Source organism: Brassica rapa, chromosome A01 (genome assembly GCF_000309985.2).
Source record: "Brassica rapa cultivar Chiifu-401-42 chromosome A01, CAAS_Brap_v3.01, whole genome shotgun sequence".
Lineage (NCBI taxonomy): Eukaryota > Viridiplantae > Streptophyta > Magnoliopsida > Brassicales > Brassicaceae > Brassica > Brassica rapa.
In genome coordinates this window covers 16,701,832-16,729,560 of record NC_024795.2, presented here as the reverse complement: position 1 = coordinate 16,729,560, position 27,729 = coordinate 16,701,832, and the positions used below count along the sequence as shown (strand labels likewise).

The window sequence follows — 27,729 nt, the reverse complement described above, 5'->3', positions numbered from 1 at the left end:
GTCTATGAGTTACTTATTGATTATCATACACATGCGCAAGATCACAAAAGTAGAATTTAAATTAGAACGATCAAAAACATATGAAAACTTAAAAGATAGATGTGTGAAACTAATGGGGATGGCGTGATATTTATATAGCAAATTAGTTTAAGTTTCTAAATGACCTAGCTTTCAAAAGAAACTATGAGATAAAATATCCTCTAATAAATTTTAATTCAACTATGAGATAGAATATCTTCTAATAAATTTTTAATGATATTCTGGTTATAATATATACATAATTTTGGTAACTCAAATTTTGCTATATATATATATATATTTAAATATTAAATGCATGATATCAGGAAAGAACATATCTCATCAGTTGCAACTGGTTTTTGATAAAACAAAATCCACTATAAGGATTAAAATAATAGATAATAAGGAATGAATAAGGAATTTTAACGTTAAAACCCCTCAACTAAGTTTGTTTTGGGTAAAAACCCCCAAACTAAGTATTTAACAAAAAACCCCCTAAACTAACTTTTTTTAATGAATTAAACTCTAACATGTCATACTTACCATTACTACCAGTAAATCTTTAGTTTAGGGGTTTCTACACTAATTAAACATAGTTGAGGAATTATACCATTAAAAATGAAAAAAAATTCAAAATATTGTAATAGGAGGATAAATTTTCAAAAGACATTTTATTCATTAATGTATAAGCTTCTATAAATGACTTAGAACCTCTTATAATAATTTAAAACATCTGATAAGACAATATAAATAATTTTATAAATGTATTTATAATTTTATAAATGATTTATAAAGCATGCATTGAATTATTAGACATTAATAGTTATTATGATACTTTATATACAAATATAATTCTTTCAATACGAATATAAAATTATTAATTCAAATAAACATTTTTGTTTATTATTTTATGTAATTTATAAATATATAAAAAAATCACATTATTACTTTTTCATAGTTTCAACAATTAGTTACCATAAATAATCATTTCTAATATTATGTAGATTATTTGGAAAGTGGTAATTGAATTATCTTTTCCTTTTAGATATAATTATAATAAATACAATTATAAATCATCGGTCAATCAAATTATAACAATTTGAAGAGTTCATCTGTGATCAACACATAATAAAAACTCACTTATGTGTCTTCTCAATTAATATATAGTAAGATTTATATTTTTATAAATAATTTATAACATTATAAAAATAATTTTATAATTCTGATAAATGTATCCTGTAAACAACGATAAATAATTTAAAAATCATATTAATAGACATTTTTGGATTTTGTAATATTTAAAATAGTTATTATATAATTATATTCAAATACAATTCATCAAGTAAAGTATAAAACTATTATAATTATCTTATATAAAAATTTGTTTATTATATTTTATAATTTATAAATATTAAAAGTAATAAATAAAACATTATTAATCTTTCTATAATTTCTAGAATTAGTTGACGTAAATGGTTATTTGTAATATTCCTTAGATTATATGGCAAGTGATGTTAAATATTTTTAGACTTACCTTAAATTTTTAGATCTAATTTAAATAAATAAAAATTAAAAACAATCGACCAATCAAATTATAACAATTTTTTGAAACTTCACCTATGAGCGACACGTCACCAGAAATCACTAAAGTGACTTCTCATTTAATATATAGAGGGATTAAAATACACTATCCGCGCGTAGCGTGGAAAAAGTCTCTATTTATTTTCCGGCGCTACGCACCGTGTTTGTATGTTTTATTTTAATGATTTTAAAATTAATTTTATGTTCTTAATAAATAAATTACTTTTAAATATATGAAGATGATAATATGTTGAAATAGAATGGTAATTGTTTTGAGGGAAAATTGCCAAAAATACAATTTTAAAAGTACCATTTTTCATGCTTACACTAACCCTTTTTATTTTCATCTTTAATGAAGGGTAAAAGACATTTATAACCTTTTGATTAACTTTGACAAAAAACATATGGTTAACTAATCTAAACTTAAAACATAAACTCTAAATCCTAAACCAACAAACATCAACTCTAAACCCTAAATCCCAAAACATCAACTCTAAACCGTAAACCTTCAAATCTAAACCCTAAAACATCAAGTCTAAACCTTAAACCCTAAATGTAAACTTAAAACATCAACTGTAAACCCTAAATCATCAACTCTAAACCATGAAACATCAACTCTAAACCCTAAACCTCGAAACATCAACTATAAACCCTAAACCCTAAACTTTCAAATCTAAACATCAACTCTAAACCCTAAACGTAAACCCTACACCCTACACCCTATATTTTTCTGAAATTCGAACCCTAAACCCTAAAACCCTAAACCTTCAAATCTAAACCCTAAACCATCAACTCTAAACCCTAAACATAAACCCTAAACCCTAAAACCTTAAAACCCTAAACCTTCAAATCTAAACCCTAAAACATCAACTCTAGGGTTTTAGGGTTTAGGGTTTAGAGTTGAAGGTTTAGGGTTTAGGGTTTAGAGTTGATGTTTTAGGGTTTAGGGTTAATTTTTTAGGGTTTAGAGTTTACTTCTTATGGTTTAGGATTTAGTGTTGATGGTTTAGGGTTTAGAGTTGAAGTATAGGGTTTAGGGTTTAGAGTTAATGTTTTAGGGTTTAGAATTGAAGGTTTAGGGTGTAGAGGTGAAGGTTTAGGGTTTAGGGTTTTAGGGTTTAGAGTGGATGTTTTGGGGTTTAGGATTGATGGTTTAGGGTTTAGGGTTCGTATTTAAAAAAGGTTTAGGATTGATGGTTTAGGGTTTAGAGTTGTGTTTTAGGGTTAGGGTTTGAATTTTGGAAATAGTATAATTTGAAAAAAAATTAAAAAAATTATTTTTTAGATTTTTATTTATTTAAATATTTATTTATTATATATATAAAGAACAAATGCATAAGAGTCTTTTGCCACCTAATGAAAAAGATATTTTTGAAAATTTCGTTTTAGTGGTGGTAAAAATAAAAAGTGGTAGCATGAAAGTGGTAAACATGTAATTTGCCCTTGTTTTGATTCATTTGATAGAAGTGTATTATTTTGTTTTGAACTTTCTTTGGTCCAAGAGGAATAACATAAGTAGTTTTAATTTTTTGTATTTTGTTTTATATTATTAAATTTGATTATATTAAAATATCACTATTTAATTTTGGTTAGATTTAAAATGTATTATTTATATTATTTAAATATATTTAATCAGATATTATTATAACAAAAATTTAAAAATTTCAGTTATATTTTAAAATGTGCTGCTTGGTGATCTCTCTTTATTCAGGTGCTGAAGAAATTTTTAGATTTGATTAGTATAAACATTTATCCTCTCATGTCTCTAAATAAAATCAATTAGTATTTTAAATCAACCAACCTCTATTTATATAATGAAAAATTATTTTCTCATTAATTATATTTTAATTAAATAGGCAACCAAAATTTATAAACTTTAAAACGAAATTTTGAATAAATGTTAATTGTTAAATACAAATGAAAGTAAAGTTTAGTTGTTTCAAATAAGTTATGGTGGGACATTCCAATTTCTAAAATAGTTAAATATTTGTTTTTTTTTTCTTGGGACACTGATTTTTTAGATTTTTTTCTTGTTCCATAAAGATAGTTTTTCTATATTGTTAAGGTAATTTGTTTTTATACCTTTGTAGGAAAAGAAAGAGAAGTAAGATGAATATTTCTATTCTATGTTTTTCCAATAAAATAGAATACACCAAATATTTCATTTTAATGTGAATTTTTCATCTTTTTAAAAAGTGAATGATAAGAATTATGAGGAGGAGAAAGGGGATATGATTGGTTACAAGAGTTGGTGGAATTTTCAGCCGAATTAATAAAGAAGAAACAAGAGGAGGAACATTTATATTTTATATTTCCAAATAGAAAAAATACAACAAAATAATGTAGTTTAACGTGAACTGTTCATATGTGTTTATTTTTGTGTATAGTAAACACTTTTGAAGTTTAATTTGATTTTATGAAGTGTTTAGTTAGTTAATTAAGTTTAGGGGTTATGTTTAGGGTCTAGACGACTTACATTTCAGTCGTCTGGGAAGTCTTCTATTTTAGTTTTCCGCTAAAAATATTTTAATTTTCCGCTAAAAATATTAAACTTTTCTGGACGATTTACAAGTAAGTCGTCTAGGAAGTCGTGTGAATCAAAAATATTTAATCTAATTGGATTTTTTGTCTCCCTATATAAAGAAAAATTTACACATTCTCTCTCCTCCTCTCAAATGGCTGCAACAAAAATGTAATGTTCATCATTTTAAAACTCTTCAACCTCTCTCTAATCTTTTTGACTTGAAAACACCAAACTTTATATGAATTTTTTAGTTTTGTCTCATGTATTTCTTACTAATCTATCTCTTTTGCAGGTTTTTAATCACATGGTACTCATCTTCCAGTAATTTAAAGGTAGATCTATTAATTTTAGATATGTATTTTTGTGTGTTCTACAAAGGTAGATTTATCTAATATTCCACTCATTTTCTCTGTTTTTAAGTCATTTGAACGTTTTTGGATATGCAGGTTTTTCAGATCAGGATTTAATATGCAGGTTTTTCAGATCTGAAAGACTTCTGGGATGAATTACATGTTAGTCGTCTAAAATATAATGCACTAAACGACTTCTAGGAAGTCGTCTGGACTTCCTGGAAGTGATTTGGACTTCATGGAAATCTTCTGACAAAGTCTCCCTTTCATAATAGATCTGAGCGTTTGGTATGTTTTTATGTCTGATTTTTCTTCATTTGGTAACTTTTTGTTGTATAAAGTTCTTACTTTTTTTCCCAATCTAAAACTCTCCAAACCCACTCTAATCTCTTTGACTTGAAAACACCAAAATTTATATGAATTTTTCAGTTTTGTCTCATGTCTTTCTTACTAATCTATCTTTTTTGCAGGTTTTTAATCAGATGGTACTCATCTTCCACTCATTTAAAGGTAGATCTATTAATTTTAGATATGTATTTTTGTGTGTTCTATAAATATAGATTTATCTAATCTTCCACTCATTTTTTCTGTTTTTAAGTCATTTGAACGTTTTTGGATATGTAGGTTTTTCAGATTATGATTTGATATGCAGGTTTTTCAAATCTGGAAGACTTCTGGGACAACTTACCTGTTAGTCGTCTAAAATATAATGCACTAGACGACTTCCAGGAAGTCTTCCAGACAAGACTACTTCCATTTCAGTCGACTGGACTTCCTGAAAGTCGTCTGGACTTCCTATAAGTCGTCTGGACTTCCTAGAAGTCGTCTGGACTTCCTAGAAGTCGTCTGGACTTCCTAGAAGTCGTCTGGCAAAGTCTTCTTCCTTATCAAGTGGAGTCCAAGCTTGTCTTTGTAGATGAATGATCTATAATAGTTTTGTTTGTGGTCTGCTTTGTGAATTGCATGTCTACTCTTTTAGTTGTGAATTTTTTGTAAAATCAGTAATAATGTTTCCCAAGATGTAATACATGTGCTAACAATGTGTTTACATATTTACAAATCAATGAAATAATAGACCTCAGTAGCCTTTTTCTTATTTTTGGATCTCTCATATGCAATAATAAATTCCAATGGCCTTTTTCTCATCTTAATAAACAAGAATGTTGGTAGCTTCATATTGATACAACATTTTAAGAAGCATTTTAACCCTTCTTCCAACTCATAACAATAATCATCATTAGTGTCTATAACAATAATACTTAAGAGATGGAAACAAACAATAGTAACTAGTCAAAGCCCTTGTTCGAAACTACGCTAGGCGTAACGCGTGCGGTCGGGTAGGGCCTAGCGCCGAATCAATAAATTGGAGATTATACGTAGATTAATCGGCGCTTTGTTTTTGTTATTTACGATATAGTTTTCTAACATTTCAGTAAAGACAGTGTGGTGCAGTGGTTGGTTTTGTTCTCATTTACCCTAGCAACCCAGCTTCGAATGTCAAATGGTGCGCTTTTTAAGTTTTTCATTAAATGAGGGTAAAATCGTCATTTTCATTTCGTCTTCTTCCCTAGTTTTTTTCCTCCTGCAACTTTATAACGCAAGTTACGCAGCGGCTGTATGATTTCGACGATTTCTAAAGCCGTTTCCTTCATTTTTCTTATTGTTTTTGCCTAAACTTAATAGATCTTAAGTAGATAAATCGATTTGCAAGTTGAAATGAGTGAAACTTTTAGATTTTTTTTTTCAAATCCGATTTTCTGAACGCATAACTTAAATTCGCCACGGTTACTCACCGTTGAGCGATTTCTCGGCCGCTAAATCGGCTACGCAGCCGAGTTTTAGAACAGGGGTCAAAGCATATCATATTTTTTATAAGTTTGTGTTGAAAAACTTAGTCAAATTTAGTAAAACTAAGGGAGAAAATATATTTTGTAAATATTAGTTTTACATATCTTGAATTTACTTATCACTCTTAAAAGTACAAGTTATTCAAAAATTACGTAGAAGACTTAAAAATTAGCGGAGAAGACTTCCGAAGTCTTCTCGAATCAGTTAGGAACTTTAATTAACGTGAATGTTGGTAACCTCATAAATATCACCAATTATGTCATAAATTTCATTCAGTAGCCTAAATATTCATTAATAAATATGAATTAACAAGAAAATGTTAAAAAGTCTTTATAGTTTTAGAGAAAATGCAAGTTTATTAAACATTGACGCATACGACATCCACGTAGGTCATCTAGTAGACTTCCAGAAAAGTCGTCCATTTAAGTCGACGCGGACGACTTCAATCTAAGTATTCCAGGCGACCAGAATCTCGGAATAAAATCCTGGACGACTTACATGTAAGTCGTCGGGCGGATGGCTGAATTGTAAGTCGTCTGGGTATAATTAAATATTAAAGTTTTTTTTTCAATTGCAAAACTAATCTCTAACGACTTAATTGTAATTCGTCTAGTGTTAATAAAATATTGATATTTCAATTTTCACCAGACGACTGAAATATGTAAGTCGTCCGGGAAAGTCAAACTTCTGAAATAATGCAGTCAAATGCAAAACTAACATATGACCACTGAAATGTGAGTCGTCTAGGTTCTTTGGAGATTTTTTTGTAACCAAACAAAATCAGACGACTTAACTTTCAGTCGTCTCAGAAAACAGATTTCAAAGTCAATTACAAACATAACCTATGCGTTGACTAGACGACTTCCAGGTAAGTCGTCTACTGCCAGACGACTTCCCATGTAAGTCGTCTGACGAACAGATCTGGAAAAAAATTCGATTTCATACCTTAAATTGGTGTGATAACTTCTTTAGCACACATAAGGCTTCTTCAAGCACACATAATCTCAAACGAAAGTGACCCAACAAAAATCGTTAGCTTCTATGACTCTATGAACCATAAAAAATGTAGAATCAAAATCTTGGGTTTTTTTAGCTCAATGTGGAGAGAAAGTGAGAGATATGTTGTGTTTAGTTCATAAGAATGGAAAAAGAAGAAGGGTAACTCGATTTTGGGAGCATTAAGAGCTTCAAATTGGTTGTTCATGGTCTTTGGGGTATTGATGACAATGGCAATCTTGTAATTACTTGAAGATGATGAGGGTGAGAGAGTAAAAAAGTGATTTTCGGAAAAAAAAATTGATGGCATTTTCGTGAATTATATGAACTTGTGGGGTGATTAGAGCAAAACCAATTTCCGAAAAAAGGGAGGTTAGTTTTGTGTTTGACTTTAAGTTGTAGGTCAATTCTGCAAAAAGCCCTTGAAAGAATTGTAATTAAAATTGATGGACAAGAAAAGAAAAAAAGGAGCTGAGATGTAATAAGGAAGAGGAGGATTGAGAAGTGAAGGATGAGACATGATGAGTGAAAAGGAAAGTGGAGAGTGAAGAGTAAAGGAGAGGAAGAGTGAAGGGTGATGAGGGAGAGGAGAGTGAGAACCGAGCATGTGTTAAAGCACAGTTTACATATTATAATATGTTATATTTATTAAATATATAGTATAAAACAATAGATTTATAGTGAACCTGAAAGTAAAAAGTGAAAATAAAAAATAAAAAATTAGAACTGACGAGTGAGGAAGAGAACAAGGAGATGGAAGAAAGTGAGGAGTGAAGAGGGGAATGACAATGACATATTATAATATAACAATAACATAGAGTAGTATGTTAGTGTATTTTATACATGGTTGCAGACTGATTGTTTTGGTGTAGAATAAAAAGAAACTATGAAAAATGTGGTTGTACAAGAAGTCAGATTTTATGTTTTTTTTTTTTTTTTTTTTGACGTCGAACGGTCATTCTATTACTCAAGCTTGAGGTGGTCTGGGTAACCAGACCGGAATAGAACAACCAATGAAAAGTAACTCTCTACGAAAGCTTCTAGCAGTCTTAGCTAAAAAATCAGAAAGCTGATTGCGCACTCGTGGTACATGGGTGATTTTGAAATCGGGAAAACAAATCTGCAGCGTCTCTATCTTCTCCAGCTCTGTCGCAAATCTTGGCCACTCCTGGGGTTCATTTATCATTGCAATCAGCTCCTTGCAGTCAGTTCCAAAGCTCTGGCACGGCGAGTGTTGAAGCATGTTCTCCATCGCCCATCGCAGCGCTTCTACCTCCGAATGCAGCGCTGATTCACATCGAGTGAAGTTTCGTGTTCCCATAAGTTGTATGTCCTCCCTACTATCCATCCAGACCCATCCACATCCACTAAAGCGGTCAGAAGCTGTCCAAGATCCATCTAGTAGACAGATATTACCCAAGCTTAAGACTTGGTTTGCATCATTATTGGTAGCCTGGACGTGTGGCGGTATCGTCTCATTCGCGTTAAACCAGGCTTGACATTCACTCTCTGCGTATCGAACGAGTTCCAAAGGGTCTCTGTCTATACCCCTGAAAAGCTTATCATTGCGAGCCTTCCAAATATACTATATTAGCCAGGGATAAGGATCCCTGCCTTGGTCTGGTGCAATGATATTATTCTTCCTCCAGAAGAGATAGTCCATGTTTGTGTAAACGCTTGCCACTGGGAATAATCCTGGACTTGTAGGAGTTGCCGATAAAGACCATACTTGCAGGGCTGGAGGGCATTCAAATATTGCATGAGTCACAGATTCCTCTATTTCCCCACACCTTGGGCAATAATTATCGCACCTCATATTACGTCTTACTAGATTCCTCGTTACTGCTACCTGTCCCGTTATCAATTGCCATATAAGATGGCACATCTTCCTTGGTGCTCGTAACTTCCAAGCAAAGGCTTGAAGTTTAGTGATACTTGGCTCTAGTATTTCCTTTTCCTCTCCTTGCTTCAACAGGTTCTGAGCAACCCAGTATCCAGATTTGACTGTGTATTGGCCATTCCTCGTGTAGTTCCAGCAGAAAGTATCTCGGCGATGAGTAGAGCTTATGGCTATGCTGCGAATGAGTGGTATATCATCAGGATGGACATAATCATCTAGTAGTCCTACATCCCACTCCTTTGATTCCTGATTAATGATGTCACTGACTCTCATGTTTAGGTGCATCACAGGCGCTATAGGTCTAGCTGGTCTAGCAGGTGTTGTTGGAATCCACGGATCCTCCCACACCCTGACATCATAGCCAGAGTGAATCTTCTGTCTGATACCTAGCAGTAAAAGCTTCCTTGCTGCGGAGATGCTTGTCCACACATATGATGGGCTGCTAGTAGAGATCGCTCTCAATGGCGAGGTCATCCTATAATATCTCCCCCTTAATACTCGGGCTACCAGTGAATCAGGGTATTGGACCAGTCTCCATAATTGCTTTGCCAGTAGTGCTAGATTGAACTCATGAATTAAACGAAAACCAATACCGCCCTCCTCTTTTGGTAAACAAACCTTTTTCCCATTTCGCCCAGTGTATTCCTCTTTTTGGTGGATTCGAGCTCCACCAAAATTGTGCAATGGCACTAGCGAGGTTTTCACAAATCTCCAATGGGAGCAGAAACGTCGACATAACATATGTCGGAAGAGCGAGTAAAATGGATTTGATCATTACTTTCTTTCCCCCTTTTGAGAGCCATCGACCAGTCCATCCATTGACTCTATGCATCAGATTAACCTTTAAAAATGCAAAAAGTTTACATTTAGAACCACTAATATCCTCTGGGATCCCCAAGTACTTTTCCATCCCTCCATCATTGTGTATTCCAAGTGTATCTTTAACCTCTTGCCGGGTGGCTGCATTAATCCTCTTACCAAAGAGTAAGGAAGACTTGTCAAAGTTTATACATTGGCCAAATGCTTTACCATATTTCCTGACTACTTTCATTACTTCTTCACATTCACGGGGCTCCGCCTTATAGAAGAAAAGGCTGTCATCAGCAAAGAGAAGGTGGGATACCGAAGGACATGCGCGTGTAATACGCATCCCCGTTATCTTCCCTTGGTTCTCTGCATGATTGAGAAGGCTAACGAGCGCTTTCGTGCACAAAATAAAAATGAAAGGAGACAAAGGATCTCCTTGACGCAAACCTCTACCTGGAACAATATTCCCTCTTGGCTGCCCATTCATGAAAACTTTGTATTTGACCGACGTAATGCACCTCATAATCCATGTGATCCATGTCTCAGAGAATCCCATCTTACGCATCACAGCTTCGATAAACGACTATAGTCAGATTTTATGTTTAAATAACTCTAAACAAGGTGATTCATATCAAAAATATTTAATTGTTTATAACTTTATATTACACAAAAAGCTGATCTCTATTCTATTTGTTTAAGTAAAAAAAATAGAATAGACTATTTAATATATGTAGCACTGTTCATCATCTTCTATAGTTTGATATCTGATTTTTCTATTTTTCTCTTTCCATCTTTTGCTAATTCAAAACAGTTAACCACAATTTGAATCTACTAAATTTGTGTCATAATTTTTTTTTTTTTGTCAAATATTGATCATTAACACCTTTTTTAGTTAATGTTATTTCATGGTTGGTCAAAATAAGTTTGGAATAGAAAACAAATACTTAATAATGGATGAGAAGAAAATCATATAAGCTGCAAAAGAAAAAAAACATGAATATGTGCGTGTGAGTTTTTAGGAGGATAAATGGAATAAATACATATTATATATGCTATATTATAACCATTAGGCTCGTCGTGTGATTAGACCATGATAAACACGGTTGCTTAGTTGGGTTTTTTTTAAATGTAATTAGGATTAAAAAAATAAATAAAATTAGCTGTTAATAGAAGAAACGTTTCTTAATAAAGTGCTACAAGACACGGCTCTTATGAGACACGTGTCCCCATTGAAAGAGTTGCGTTCATCTCTATCTCTCTCTCGATGGAATCATTTCGCGTCTCTCTCGCTCTCCTCGACGATGAATTACTATGCGTCTCTCTCGGTGTCTCTCTCTTGATGGAATCATTCCGCGTCTCTCTCGCTCTCCTCGACGACTGCCTCTCTTTCTTAATCTCTCATAGACGATGAATTTCATCACTCCGCATATCTCTCGGTGTCTCTCTCTCGACGGAATCACTTTGCGTCTCTCTCACTCTACTCGACGACATCAAATCGGCGACTATTGATGTTGATGCTCGGTCGAATCGATAAGTAAAGCTATGTTTTTTTCTTCTTTTTATGTCTGAATCCTTCAATTTATGCATGTCTTAGATTGTGCTTCTTCTATGTTATTTTGATTTGTTTGTTGTGTTGGTTTATGTCTCTTGATTCTGTCTATTGTGTTTGTTTATGTCTCGTGATTAGTGTATCGCTCACCTCTGATTCTTTTTGATTTGTTTCTGTCTTTGTGTGTTAAGATGGATGGATCAAGAGACATGAAAGTTCATCAGAGAAGAGGACTACAATTGCAATACAGGTAAAACAATTTTCTTTGATCTGTTAAATTGAATAAAAGTCTAAGAAAAAGCATTGTTTATAGAAATATTTACGCCTACAGACACATTTTGTGTTATGAATTACACTCTAAGGCACTTTGGTTTTAGTGGACACTTTCTTATAGTGAAATGTCAAGCTTAACCCTCACCTCTATCGAAAGTGTGTTTCATGAATTGTCTAACCAGAACAATTGGTTTTCCTAACTAGTAAACCACTAACTAGAGAGAGACTGAACAAACATAGAAACAATAAAACAAATAATATATTTTCAGATATTTTTTACATGAATTTTGAAAGAGTCGATCTCTTTACTCTTTCTCATTTTGTAGATTCCAAGAGACAAACCCTAGTTTTCTCTCTTCACAAATCAAGTTTGTAAAAATCAGATCTTCTCCGGCGATTCTCGATTTCGTCATTAACCACAGCCAGCCACCGTTGATTGAGAGAAACCCGCCATGGAAGGTGAGTTCCGTTTCGTCCTCTGTCTCCGCCGCCGTTGTTTCTTCATCTACCACCGACAGCCAGCGTTAACGATTTTTCTTTTTTTTAGATTCTGCAGAGGACGCCGTAGAACACCGTCTTCCAGTGAGGCTCTTCGCAACTAATAGATTCCAACGTCGCCGTCTGATAGTCTACTCAAGGCCGAACATCCTAGCTTTCCTCCGCCATATTCTTCGGGGTTCTCCGGTGTTTACAAGGAGAGTCTCCGTTGGAAATCTTTTTGATCTCCCCGCTCGGCAGTGCCCCGTTTCGTGCAAGCTTATACACGGTTTCGTCTCTCGTCACTTGCTCTGCAACCAAGAACACACGCTGTGGACAGTGTTTGGTAAAGACCCCCTGAGATTCAGTCTTGAAGAGTTTGGGACCATAACTGGTCTTAACTGTGGAGCATTTCCAAAGGGGTACGAAGCACCCGATCACAACCAGAAGGGTTCAAACAAGCAGAAGGGCGCACACAAAGACCCGATGTGGAAGGAGATAATTGGCAAGTACAACAACATCACCATCGCTGACTTTGCAGACGAGCTTGAGAATGACGAAGAAATGGATGACGAGAGGCGATTCCAGCTCGCCCTTATCATTATCGTGGATGGAGTGTTGATTGCCTCCCAACAGATCCACCGCCCCACGCTTAGGTACGTCCAGATGTTAGGGGACGTAGATGCTTTCCTCGAATTTCCCTGGGGCCGTGAATCTTTCCTCCACACTGTACGGTGTATGAAACCACCAAAGTTCGAGAAAGGCAAGCCCGTTGAAGACCGCGTTGGTATGCTTGTCCAAAAACTCAAACAATCATCATTCTGTCTCACCGGATTCCCACTAGCACTGCAGCTACTCGCTTTCAGAGCTATACCAATGCTGCAGTCGAAGATCCCTGCTCAACGAGCTGACAGTAATGGAGCTTACCGAGCTTATTCTGCCTAGCCATCCTTCGATTGAACTTGACTCGGTTTTACAAGTTGAAGTTAAGCCCTCTGTAAGCATATCTCTTGATTTGTCACATAAGAACATAAATTGTCTGTTTCACTAGTCCTCATGTTTGTGTGTATTCTGCAGCTCCTCGTGACACCAATTATCCCAACCGTCCGCGGACCACAACCTGGGTGGGGTGTTTGGCCAAATGTAGAGGCTGATGAGAAGGTGGGATACATGGAGCATCTGATTGCCAACAACCATCAATTCACAAAATCTATGTGGCCTGGAGGAGACTGCTTGGAACCTGTATTCATTGTTACTCCGCCACCACAACAACCTCCCCACAAGAAGCATACTGTTCCCAGGAAAAGAAAAGAGTCCAAACTCAAACCCAGAAAATGCTCTAAGAAAAGAGCATCTACCACATTTCAAAGGCGCATCACCCGCTTGTTTGCTGCCTCGTCTCCAACCCTCGTTCCCTACCAACGACTTGTTAGAAGTCAGAGTAATTTCATTGGAAGCCAAAGTTCCAGTATTGGAAGATAAAGTCACCTCTTTGGAAGCCACCGTCGTCACACTGGGAGCCACCAACAAGCGTCTCAAGACTCGTCTGAACCACCTTCTAAATCGCAAGCGGAGAAGGAGCACAGCTGGTTCTTTACTTTCACAGCGCCTTGTCAAGCATCGGCGGAAGAGCACAACTCAAACCCCACAGAACATTCAGGTAACAATTTATTCCGCAGAACCACAATTTTCTAACTGCAGTTTTTTTAGAAAATGACACTAAAGAGACACAATGTGAATTTATTCATACACTCTGGTTAAAATTTTCTTTTCAGGAAAAGAAGACGGATGATTGTTTAGTGGGATCTCAATCTCCCATTCTCAGTCAATACCAGCTCCACCAACATGAAGACTCTCTACGTTCTCATGAGCACCACTCTCCCATCCACCAACAACCTGGCCACCAATCCCAAGATCAACAACCACTCGCTCACCACGACACGCATAACTACAAATCACCTGCTCCCTTTGCATTCCCCACAGACGACCACCAAACCGCCAACAACCAAACACCCCCCACTGTGATTCCCCACCCCCGTCCCCAACCACCACTCTACTGACCACCGCTCTCCTGACCACCACTCATCAGACCACCAATCCCAAATACCCACAACACTCTCATCCCACCAAACTCAGCACCAACAATCACCTGTCCACCCCTCTTCAGCCGATCATCCAAATGTCAACCACCAAACTCCCCTCCCCTCTGATTCGACTCTACTCTCTTCTGACCGCCACTCTTCTGACCACCAGTATCATGTCCACGTCACTCCTGAACACAAAGCTCCTGACCACATAACTCCCGACCACCAAACTCTAAAACACAAATCATATGATTTTAACTCACCCACCCATCCCTCACCAAACCATGTCTCTACACCATTCAGCCCTCCCACCCACAACCCCCCAGCTGACGCATTTAACGTCACTCAAGGAAGCCCTTCACAACACTACGCTCAAATAGCTACTTTACCCCAGTTTGACGCTACCCCTCTTGAAAAACAATCTCCCGAGAGGTTATGTCAGGACCTGATTCTTCTATGTTCAGTGCCCCCTTCAAGCCTGCCGTCACGACGACACCCACCTGCTCCCCTACCAAGCATGCTCCCCACAAGCGTTCTCTCCACACTCCTCGTCACCCAATGCTTTTGCAGCGCTAAAAAGGTCTACCAATACGTTCCTGACCACTCCCAACCGGCAAGGTAACTGTGTTTTCACATCCTCAACCCACTACCTTCTATATTGGTTGGCTCACTCACTTCTATAATGGTTGCAGGATGGCAAAAAAGAGGAAGGGGAGAAAGAAGATAGTGACTCCGGCTCCCCGGACACTAAAGTACGAAAGATTGTTGTTGAAGTTAATTTATTGCCTCCACTCTTTAGCCTAATCCTCTGCATATTTAGAAATTTTTGATAGCGGAATCTGTACTCAACCAAAGAAATGATCACTCGACCTCTTTTTCGCAGGTGCAAACGGCTGAGCAAGAGGTTTGCGAGCTTAGTGACTCCTCGCCGGCCAAAAAATGAGAGCTCACTTACTGTCTGCAGAGGAAATTGCACTACACCAAGCACTCAACCACCCTGATTTCCCACATTATCTTCTCATCACATCTCCGCCTGTCGAGCTCTGGAGCCTCTTTGCAAAAACACTAAAAGCGTTCAGAAATGTGTAAGTACAAGCACACATCAGTCCTCTCTCAATACCTTCTCCTAATTTACTGATACACCTTATGTTGTACTAATCCCGCCTGCTAGCTTCCACGTTACACCTTCAAAGCTCGACTTCAACAACTACTTCCTTCTCCAGCTAGCCACCCCCAAACAATGGACAAACACACTTGTGAGCCCCTACTTTTGTGATTAATATTATGTATGTACCTCTTCAATTCTTTCATCACTATATAACCATGTCTCCAGCACATGATCGTAATAATGCACATGCTTGGAGAACGTCACAAGAGCGTACTTCTTATGCACAATTCCGCGTTCACGACGCCTGAATTGACTTCGTTGATGCTGTCCAAAGATCGTCAATTCCAAGCCGCAGACAGAAAAGATAGGCTTCGTTGGGACACTCGACTGACAAAACTGATCCTGGCTCCTGGTCTAACTTGGATGAAAGAAGTCCACACGGTCTACACTCCTATGATATGGGCAGACAAGCACTGGGTTGGTCTAGCTATCAACCTCGCCATTGAACTTGTTGAAGTGATGGACTCACAATCCACCCTGTACGACGCTGGCGAGGTTCTGAATTTCATCAAGCCCATTCTTCAGATGCTACCCTACCTTGTTCGCTATGTGGCAAAGAACAACGCTCGCGACCTTTCACCTTTTACATGGGAGCGCATCGCCGACACCTACGAAAACATTAGGTGTGGTGACTGCGGTCCCGTTTGTGTGAAGTTCATGTAAATGCACCTCCACGACGATCCATATCCACACATGTCAGGGATCACAGATGCCATGGTTGACGAGTTCCGAAGGTTCTACGCAATGGATGAGTACAAAACCATCGTCATACCAGCTTACCAATCTACTACAACTGCGTAGTCTTCTCATTACTAGGACTTTTCTTTTGTTCAGGAGGCACCTTATCCTTTTTTGTACTACTAATGTGCCCATATCGGCTGCTACTACTTGTTTTGTGTTTCTCCTGCACCTCGGCTAGGACTTGTTATGTAAGCTACCGACTAAAACTCTAATGCTAGCTATTCAACTAATGAAGTCTACGTATTTCTCATTCCTCACCATTCCTATTCTAACCACACGTGACTGTCCACTCATCCCTACACACCAACACACTGCTAGTACCAACCACTGTTATCCGTCCACGAACTCAAACCCACCACGTAGCATTTTTGTGATACAGGACCCACCAACAAATTGATAAAAGAAGACAAAACCAGATCTTTCCTCATAATATCTCCAACTCAAAATACCTCTTCTGTCTTCATCTCAGATCTAAAAAAACATTAATCTCCAAAGAATGGAAAATGTACAAGGAATACCCAGGCAGTGCCATTGTGGGTCTCAGGCTATTGTTCTCACATCCAGAACCCAAGAAAACCCAGGGCGAAGGTTCTTTCGTTGCGGGGCAACCTCTGGTCCAGGCCACCTTTTCAAGTGGGTTGATGAAGCCAAGTCGGAAGAGTTGGGACTGTTGGCAGATAAACAAGCTACGCTCGAACAAGACCTGACCCAACTTAAGCAAGATCTTCTCGACCTCAAGACAGATATCAGTGAGATTCTTGATGTCCTAGAGAGTATTAGATCTAATGCGTAGATCCTGTGTTTTAACTTATTTCAATCATCTAGTAGAGAACAATGTATCACTTCAACCATGCAATTATTTCTGCAATTATGTATCTTTATTGCTTTTCTTAACAAAAGCATACTCTGATTTCCAAAAAAATTTTACAAAATCCTCTAACGAATAATTATGCACATAGTCATGTTCCAAAGCCAACACGTAGACCACACACATATCATCCACACCCATACAACCACATACATAAGAAGTAGCCAACACATTTGGGTTTTACCATCCACAACAATGCATCCACACCTGCAAAAAACGGTTTCAACATCCTCACAGACATTACCAAATTCAGAACTGCTGCCTACCACTCTAGGGCATCATACTCACCACAGATCTTTCCCCCCTCCCCCCCTATCCAAGTCCTTCTCACTGGATGTAACATTCAAAACATCACCACAATAAATAAACAAGTTCTCAACAAACATAACATCCAAATCAGAACTATACAAATTTGAAAACAATTTAATCAACCACAAACAAGAATCCATATCCAAACATCCTCAAGTTCAGAAACATTGAGATACAAGTCCCAAACACCAACCGATCTCACTAACTACCAAAGTATTCCCAAACCCTATACCATATACCATATACCCTATACCCTAAACCCTAAACACAAAAAATACTTCTATATTTCCCAAATCACTTAGCTCATAAAAACAAAACAAAAATGGTCTTCAAGAATTTACAACCTCCCACCAAACTCTCTATCTTTCATTATACTGAGTCTCTTATATTTATACATAACTATGTATTAGCATCCCTACAAACCAACCACACCCCAGCCATCCACAAGCTTAAAATTTGCGGCTTAACTAAACTATTCCAAAACCCTATACCATATACTCTATTCCGTAAACCCTAAACACAAAAAAAAATTATATATTTGTGGATACTAGTCACTCATTGTCGTGCAGTTGGCGCATACAATTATATAGCTGCGTGGTTATCAAGTCGTTGGTTAGCTTCTTCACAGAATCAACTTCTGCCATATACCAAACTCGTGGTCAAAAAGCTATGTTTCAATTTCGGAAGGATATGTCAACACACAACAACCAGAACAACAATAATAACTAACTTCACCGCAAACACATCATCCAAATCCGAACATCACATTCCGTGAGAAAAAACATACAATTCCTCGCCAATCAAACATCAAAAATAGCATCCAACAACTGAAAAACAATTGTCAATCCTACCGGTGGTCTGTTCTCAAACTCCACTCACTCTTACATCAAACCAAAAAAAAACACATCAACCAAAGGCGTCATCACCCCAAAAGCGTCCTAAGGCCTCCTCTCCCACTCATGTCAGCGGAAGCGGAACCGTACAGTTTGTCATGTTATGCCCTGTCCCCCTGCTTCTTCCACACCTATTCGGAACCGCCTTCTTATTTGGTCCATGCCACACATGTCCACACCTGAGATTATTATATTCACAGATTCGGGGCATAAAAACATTCTTATACGGTTTAAGAAACAACTTATAGGGATCTCTCTTGTTGATAGGAAGCGTTTTTTCTTCCGCCTTCCTGGTGGTCTCTTCGTCACCGGTGGCATCAAAACCTTATTCCTCACCTCTTCAGGAATATCCTCATCCCCTGGATCGCCTATTGGACTGATCACCCTGGCATACGTTTCCCTCCAAGCCTCTGTCTTATACCAGTGCCCAACTAGTGTAGCGTAAGGTACCCCAATGTTGTCAGCATCGAGCATTGCATGACCACATGGTATCTTCATGTGGTCAAAGTACTTGCAGGAACATTTTTTCTGATATAACATTACGCTTTCATAACTTCCATACTTCCCTACAACCTGACTGCTCCAACTAGAAACTGAATTTATTTTGCTGCCACTGATCAGCGCCATGCTCTTTGTCATTACCTTATCCACCTCAACAGTCATCAACCCCCTATACCTCTCAGACTTCTTCCTACGAGCACTAAACCACCTGGTCATCATCTCTTGTATAAACATAACCAACTCAATTATTGGGAATGATCTTCCTTCCACCATGCTCAACTATGTTACTTGTAATTATGTTGTAACGCTCGCCTTTGAAGTATGTCTGCGTCCAGTGTGATGTCCCAATCTTACCCAAGTAGATAGCGCAATCACTGTTAGCCGCCTTAATCTTGTCACAGTAGTTTTTGTAGTCACGCACCCTGTGAGCACAAGCTGCGACTGTCACCATCCTAGCAAGCCCCTTGCATGAATATCTAGCATTCACATTCCTTGCTAAATGAACAATGCAGTACCCGTGATGTGCTTGTGGATACACACGACTCACAGCCGATGCAATACTAGTTGCTCTATCTGAAATAATGGTGACATTTGGAGAATCAGCCAGAATCCTTTCAAGCTTCTGAAAAAACCAGGTCCACGCATCCACATCCTCGGCATCCACAACAGCAAATGCCAATGGAAACACTTGGAAATTTCCATCATGACCACTAGCTGTCAACAGAACACCTTTGTACTTACCACTGAGGTGTGTGACATCAACCACCAATACCAGCCTCAGCTTCTTGAAACCTCTTATAGAAGCACCAAACGACAAGAACATGTACACAAATCGCTGACTCTATATAAGCTATTGTGCCTGGATTTGCTAGTTTCAGCATTTACAAATACTCTGCCAGCTTCGTATAAGAGTCATCATCTGGTCCCCATAAATCAAGGACAACTTGCTACTTTTCTCTATAACCACGCTCCTCATTGTAAGTGTAAGAACTGTGGGCTCGCCTAGCCGCTTCCATCTTAACCAGACCAGGGTCCTCTTTATCGTTGAATATGACCTCCACAGCATTTGATCCACCCAAATCACCAGCAATTAGTGGTTCCCAGAATTGATAGTCATATCTTCTTGGCTAATATCCCTCTCATCTATCTCTTTGCGACCAACATAATCACCATTAATACCTTCACTGCAACTACTCAAATCTTCTACCCTTGTGTCCATACTCTCAGCCTTCATTCTTTCTTCAAACCTCTCCACCTCCTCCACCAGCTCAACATTGTAGTCATTGATGAAGTTAGTTTTTGGAAAAGTTTTAGACCCTACACTCGATACGTTTTCCCCCTTCCCACTAAAACGGCTACCAGCACGCTTCTTATCCATTATAGGTGTATCAAAACCAATGCTCATACCTACAGAGGCTTGAAAAACATCTCTTCCTAAACGTTCAACCGTAGCAAACAGATTCATTGACCCCTTCACCTTCATATGCGTGAAAAAATACTTCAATGCTCCATCGCTCGTCAGCACTACAAGTGGTGTTTTAATCCCCGTCGCAAGCTCCAAAATTTCGCTCATGTAAGAAGCTGATATCCTCAGATCTTCCAGAACAAGCCTCTGCAATTCTCCCATTTTAGGGCTTTTACTTGGCTCCTTAAATTTGGCCTTGTACACGGCTGCAATTACTCGGGTTGTTCCTCTCTTCATGTAACCATTCAGACTCTCTATTGGGCAAGAATGAACTAGTTGGGCTTTTCGAATTTAATAGTACCCAGTACCGCGTATCTCATGTTCTGTCACTCGCCAATCGCACTTTTCTTCCGGGCACTCGCACACAAATGAGTCAACTTTCGTACGAGTCTGTGTGAATCTGATCTGATTCTTGATGGCATAAATAGCCAAAGCGATTTGACAATCAACCTTGCTACCATACACTTTTCCAACATACACCACACCATGTGTCTGACACCCCCGATCTGGTCTAAGTATAAGTTGACTCGACCAGCCGTGCAACAATCAAACAAGAACATGCACAGCCGATCACTCGTAACTGAAACCAAACCGAGAAGCCACAATGTGCACATAAACGACTAACCCGAAGTTCCAGAAATAAATCCAGGTACCTTAGGCCAACCGCCTAAGTACACATATCCTATTAGGTACAACCCGAGGCTTTACAACCTTAAGAGTAATACCCAATAGTTGGTTCGTCCGGACAAGGACTAATATCATTTGGAACCCGTACTTTAAACACATTCTTTATACACTATATACTTATTTATTTAAAAGAATCTTACAAAATCTTATAGATTAACCTCGAGGTTTTCGGTCAACAAACCTTATACATAAAGTATATCAAAACAACTGCAAGGATAATAAAACTACCGCTGACTAATGCTCTTCCTCCCCGTCCTAGAGTAAGGTCTCCCGCTTATTGGTTACCTACATCACAAATGAGTCATGAGTAACTAGTTTACTCAGTGAGACTAGTCCCGCACCCCAACATATATTAATAATATCTAAAGCAATCAACTTCATTTGTATACAGTGGAAATATATTTCATATCTGGATATTTATATATAAGGAATATTCTTTCATCATTGTGAATCTAATCATATACCTCACTTCCTATTCCCGTCTCTCATATCATTCATATAATCATATTTATATATATATATATATATATATATATATATATATATATATATATATCAGACCTGAGAAACCACAAAGGCTAAACGAGTCTAGCGAGTTAGCATCACCATCATCGCCATCAGATATTCAAAAATTGAACATCTAACGCTGCATGCAGTTACACGGCCTCCAGGGTGCGACCCCATCTTCGTGTCTTCGTGACCTTGTTCCATATCGCATGACCAATTCACGGTAATCATCATTCATACGGAAATATTTTGGAAGACAGGTTTATAATAAGACTTCACATGATTAATACTTCCATACTTAATTATATTTAATACTATACATATGTATTAGTACTTGAGAACACGTACTAAGGTTTGGAATAAACCTCTATGATCATTCATAAATATTTAATAAGTGTTTACACTAAGTAAACACCTTACCAATTCAATATTGATCAAGAGACAAAGCCTATCAATCATCTACAATCAGTACGTTCAATCAAGAAATATTCATTCACTACTCATCAATCATCTATCTAGACTCACCTTTGATTCTTTGAGATTGGCTAATCAAGACTAGACTCGAGCTCAAGCTAATCACACTCCATTTCCGGTACACTTGAGATTCATAATGGTCACAATTATCTGACTGATCCGACCACTCTCCTTGATATCTGAATTCAAACCAAGTAACTGAGCGGCTACAAGGAGTGACTGGACCGATCTAGCAAAACTCCACAACCAACTAGACAGAAAACGGTTCTACTTGATGAACCAGTCTTATCCTTCAACTTTACTCGACCACTGACCTGAAACAGAGCAGTTCATAACATGATCTTCAATCCAACAGTTCGGTTCTGAAGAAGATATTTTAATCAGATCCTAACAGCTCGGTTTACAACAAGGTTAATCAGTTCAGCTTATGTGTAGTCCAGACCATGACCAGTTCATTTCAGATTAAATCCAATCAGTTTATAATAGATGAGATAATTCTATTCCAGCAAACTGATTTATTCTGAAATAAATAAATCTGAACCGAAGAAAGGTTAGACAATTGATCCATGACAACCGCTTAACTAAATAACATCTGATTCTGATGAAGACATGTCTGAGACAAGAGATTGAAGCTTACAACAGCAACTGATGGCCATATGAACTCAGATAACCCCCCCCCCCCCCTGAGCTAGAGGATGGAACAAAGTTATCTAAGATCGTGGCTAATTTTTCCATATTTTTTGTTCTGATTTTTCTCTCACTTTTTCTCTTCTTTCTCATTGTTTTCTCTCTGAAAATTTCTCTTGTTATGCTGCAGGTTATGAACGTCCAGAGGAGAAAAGAATGTGTTTTAAAGCATAAGGAGTTACTTCAGATGAGGTTTTACTCCCACACAAGGCAAAGCTGAGGCTAGACAGGTGGAGACATGTTTCAGCGCACCAAGCAGCACAAGCAGCTGAACTTTTCCTTCCCATGAAGAAAGCTACAAGCAGCTGAAGCAAGTAGCTTGTGACCAGCATGTGACTTCTAATGAGCAAGCAGGCAAGCAAGTAGGTGCAGGTCATGTGACCTAATTACTGAGGAAGCAAGTAGGCTAGAAGTTGCAAGGCATGTGACTGTTCTGAAATAATTTTCAGAGTTTTGTCGATATTTTTCAAACTGTTTCGACTAAATATTTTTCATCATTCAAATCTCGTCCTGCTCTGAATAAACTCGCCCAGGATGAATAAAAATTGAAAATAATAATTAACACTCGACCAGAACCATCAAGAGATGGTTTTTCGACCAAAAGACAGCCCCGTCGAGATTAATTCACCGTGTCAATTTTTATTTAAATTCTGATCGATCAATCTTCAAACTGATCTTAAAGAATTTTCTCGACCAAAATTATATCTGCTCATGAGGGTTATTACATTCTTCCCCCCTCAAAAGAATTTGTCCCCGAATTCTGAAAATGTAGCTGTACACTCTTTACTGAACAGTCTCTGAAAGGAGTTCTGGATAGTAGCTCTTACCTTTTCTTAATCTTCCCATATCCAAACAACTCTTGGTCGATCCCTTGATTCCCCTAACCGATCCTTTCTTTTCTGAGCAGCCACTTTCAAGATAACCAAATTATTTACTCTGCACAACTCTTGTCAACTGCGGTCTGCATACTTTTTCTAACAATCTTGTATCTGTAGACTATCACTTCTCAACCTTTTCTATTTGGCTCTCCCCCATAACTACAACATGAAATTTGGAACGTGAGGTGATGTGCCATACATGAATGTAACATCTCCAGTCTAGTCAATGTTAACTTGATTAACCGTGCAACAATCAAACAAGAACATGCATGATCAATCACGCCAACATGATTCAGACCAGGGGTACTACTCTCAAATAAACACACTCACCCATTCCAAGAATGATTTCACTTACAGTATTCTTTACACTTCTGATCTATCTGAAATGCTCTTCATAATCTTCTAACTACTACTAGAACTCGGCAAGAACCACTTGGTGAGATCCCTAGGCTATTGATCCAAGTTCAACAAGAATACTAAACAGGTTACTTTTAGATGTCGACCATCTTTTCAATGCCTTAACCACATCTACATATTTCCTGATTATCAGAATGTCTTCTACTCTGCTCCATTTCATCTTCAACTTTCTAAACAACCAAGTTACTAGAGTACACTTCTTCACCTGTTCCCAAAAGTTCTTCAACACGCCATACTGATTTGAGTGATACTCGAACACTTGGTAGAATACCATTGTAGACCAACAATAGCTGGTCCTCTTCAAAAGACTTCTTTCCTTAATATCCTAATTGAGCTCGGTAACTAGATAGTCAATCTCAGTCTAGATAGAAACACACCGCTCTAACGGAAGTACTATGGAATGGGGAAAGGCATACCACAAATTTTAACTAGCAGCCAGTACTTCCAAGAATAAGAACGGGTACTTGAATTCACTAAAGTGAATCCTACTTACAGCTAGTTGTAGTTCCCGAATCAAATACAATATAGACGGAAAATTCCATCCATAGGCAAGGTCTCTTACGACACCTTGATCACAATTCACATTTTTTTTTTTAATTTCAATCATTCATACAATTTTAAAAATACACACAACACACAATGGGATAAGAAGCAAACATGTTGTGGGAACCGAAATTTTCACTGTCGATTTCCGTTTAAATAAGGAAACTAAGAAAACCCTAATTTCCCAGAGGACCTAGATATCTGCTAATTACCACACGTCAAGCAATCAGAACACGAGAATAACAACGATAAGAATAAGAAATCGAAAAAAGAGAGCAAAGTAGATCTTATTCCGAATCTGCGTATGAGCGTTTACAACAAGGTATAAGCCTGGGCTCGAGAGCTGTCGGCGAGATTCCTAGTTCTAGCAACCCTAAGACGGCCAAACCTAATTGAGTAGCAGCTCGAAATAACAAAAACGGAAAATTGCATAAATTGCTCTAAGTGCTAAGTTTGCTCTGAAAAAGTTCCCCTCTCTATGCTCCTCGCCTAAGACTCCTTATATACTAGCTCCAAGGTCGGTTTGCGCTTTTACTCTTCTGCCCTTAAGCCGTCATAGCATAAAAATGGAATATCCCGATCTTCACAATTATCTTCAAAACTTCCGTATTTATCCGCGGAAACTTGACATTATTGTGACAACCCACCCCGTGGAAACTACCTGCCCCTTGGGCCCCAGGCTCACAGCGCTGCAGCGCACCGACCCCAACCCCTCCATTATGAGTTCTCTCTAACTCCATAATTAGGTTGTTGATGAGCCTCGAACCCAGGACCTCACCCTTTAACAGCATTTTCACAGGACAAGCTGTCACCAATTGATTTTTTGTGACAACCCGCCCCGTGGGAACTACCTGCCCCGTGGACCCCAGGCTCACAGCGCTGCAGCGCACCGACCCCAACCCCTCTATTATGAGTTCTCACTAACTCCATAATTAGGTTGTTGGTGAGCCTTGAACCCAGGACCTCACCCTTTAACAGCATTCCCACTGGACAAGCTGTCACCAATTAATCTGCAGTTCAATTGGTGACAGCTTGTCCAGTGGGAATGCTGTTAAAGGGTGAGGTCCTGGGTTCGAGGCTCACCAACAACCTAATTATGGAGTTAGTGAGAACTCATAATAAAGGGGTTGGGGTCGGTGCGCTGCAGCGCTGTGAGCCTTGGGTCCACGGGGCAGGTAGTTCCCACGGGGGGGGGGGGGGGGGGTTGTCACAAAAAAAGTCGACTTTTTATTATATATATATATATATAATGGACCAAGCGTAAACCGTGCTGTGGTTTTACGGGCTTTTGGTTAAGAAATCGTAGGATGGGCCCCGAGTCGTGTTTTAGGCCCTTTTTGGGCTGTCTCCCGACTCGAAGCGTTTACTACGATTTCTTTCGATAAAGAACGAACTTTCCGCGGTTTCTAATCTGCGAAGTTTGATCGATGATTTAGAACAGCGGAAAACATGAACTGAGCTTGCTACGGTCTTCGGGAGATAGCCTTTGAAGGTTTGACGAGAATGCATGGACTGGTGGTGTATCGATGTTTGGAAGAGCTTGGTCGCTACGCAACGACCGAACTTTGGCTCGAGCCCAGTCGCTACGTAGCGACCGAGCTTTGGCTCGAGCTCGGTCGCTATGTAGCGACTGAGCTCGACCGAGCTCGACCGAGCGAGATGAACGCTCGGTCGCTACGTAGCGACCGAGCGAGACGAATGCTCGGTCGCTACGTAGCGACCGAGCGAGACGGATGCTCGGTCGCTACATAGCGCCCGAGCTTGGCTCGGGCTCGGTCGCTACGTAGTGACCGAGCGAGACGAACGCTCGGTCGCTATGTAGCGACCGAGCTTGGCTGAGCTCGGTCGCTACGTATCGAACGAACGAGACGGATGCTCGGTCGCTACGTAGCGACCGAGCTTGGCTCGGGCTCGGTCGCTACGTAGCGACCGAGCGAGACGGATGCTTGGTCGCTACGTAGCGACCGAGCTTGGCTCGGGCTTGGTCGCTACGTAGCGACCGAGCGGGACGGACGTTCGGTCGCTGCGTAACGACCTGTTTTGAGCTTTCGTCGGACGTCTCGATTCTTTCTTCCGTAAAGCTTTTTCGTAAGAAAGAATCTATTTCGAAAAGTATTCATCGGAGAAATTCTTATTTTCTTCCTCGGACGTTTTGAATGTTAAATTTGTCGCAACCGTTTTTGACCCCAACAGTTAGCCCCCCAGCCCGTTAGAGTTGTGACTCTAGCGGGTGGATAGATGACTTTGACAAGGTTAAGCGTATTGGACGAAATTCACACTTTAAACTCCGCGGAAGAAAAGTTATTGAGATAGTATTCCGAACCCATACTTCTATAAGTAGTGAGCTCTTGTCATTCATTTTCTTCACACCTTCCCTTCTTCATTCCTTCAAAAACCTCTCTAGTTCCAGAACCTCTCCTTTTAACATGTCTTCCTCCCAAGGTGATAAGAGAGATTCCGACGTCGAGATGGGCGAGGCCACTTCTCCGGCTCCGGTTCTGACTTCTCCGACTGAAGCGCCGGCTTGTGTTGCCGGTCATCTTTCCTTCCTAGAGAAACTAGTTCGTCGCCAAGCCGAGAAAGAACTGGTTAAAACTGGCTCCGAGTTCCCGTCTTCTTCTGCGCAGGTTGTTGCCCCGGGTCATGGGACCGAGGTCATGGCTCCTCTTCCGCAAGCCCTACCTGCGGGATCTTCCACGACTCTGATCCTTGTCGACGACAAGGAGAAAGCCGCTGACTCTATGCCTCCTCCTCCAGCCAGGAAAGAAATCGTTCTGGCGTTGCGCACTCCTAGAGTTGTTCCGGTTGCTCAGCCTAAGAGTCGGAAGAGGTAACTTGCCAAGAGTGGTGACGGGGAGACTTCGCAGCCAGGTGGATCGAGCCTAGCATCGGGACTTCACGGAAAGGTTTGTCTCTTGCTTGAATTCTCGATCGTCTTATGTGCATTCTTTCTCGGACTTAGTCTTAAGAATTTTCACCGTTCGCAGTTCATATCGTTGATCGATGGGATGATCAGCGAGTGTGGTTCTGAGACCAGTCGCCTTTCCGGGGAGTTGGTGGAGCTTCAGGGCAGATGGTCTGAAACCGAGACCATGCTGACGGCTGTCAAGGACTCTCACTCCGCGAAAGTGTCGAAGCTCGAGGTCGCGATAGGAGAGCTCGAGAGGGACCTTGGGAAGACGGC

General features: G+C 38.9%; 1 protein-coding gene and 1 long non-coding RNA gene across 2 annotated transcripts; both read left to right on the top strand.

Annotated features, from left to right (window-relative positions):
- Positions 1-910: 910 nt before the first annotated feature.
- LOC117133417 lies at positions 911-3,686 on the top strand. Its single transcript, XR_004457205.1, has 2 exons — positions 911-2,540; positions 2,757-3,686. It is a non-coding gene; the product is annotated as an uncharacterized LOC117133417 (long non-coding RNA).
- Positions 3,687-12,298: 8,612 nt separating this feature from the next.
- LOC117126757 lies at positions 12,299-13,268 on the top strand. Its single transcript, XM_033275795.1, has 2 exons — positions 12,299-12,305; positions 12,403-13,268. The coding sequence occupies exons 1-2, from the start codon at positions 12,299-12,301 to the stop codon at positions 13,266-13,268; spliced, it is 873 nt and encodes a 290-aa protein (XP_033131686.1).
- Positions 13,269-27,729: the final 14,461 nt, after the last annotated feature.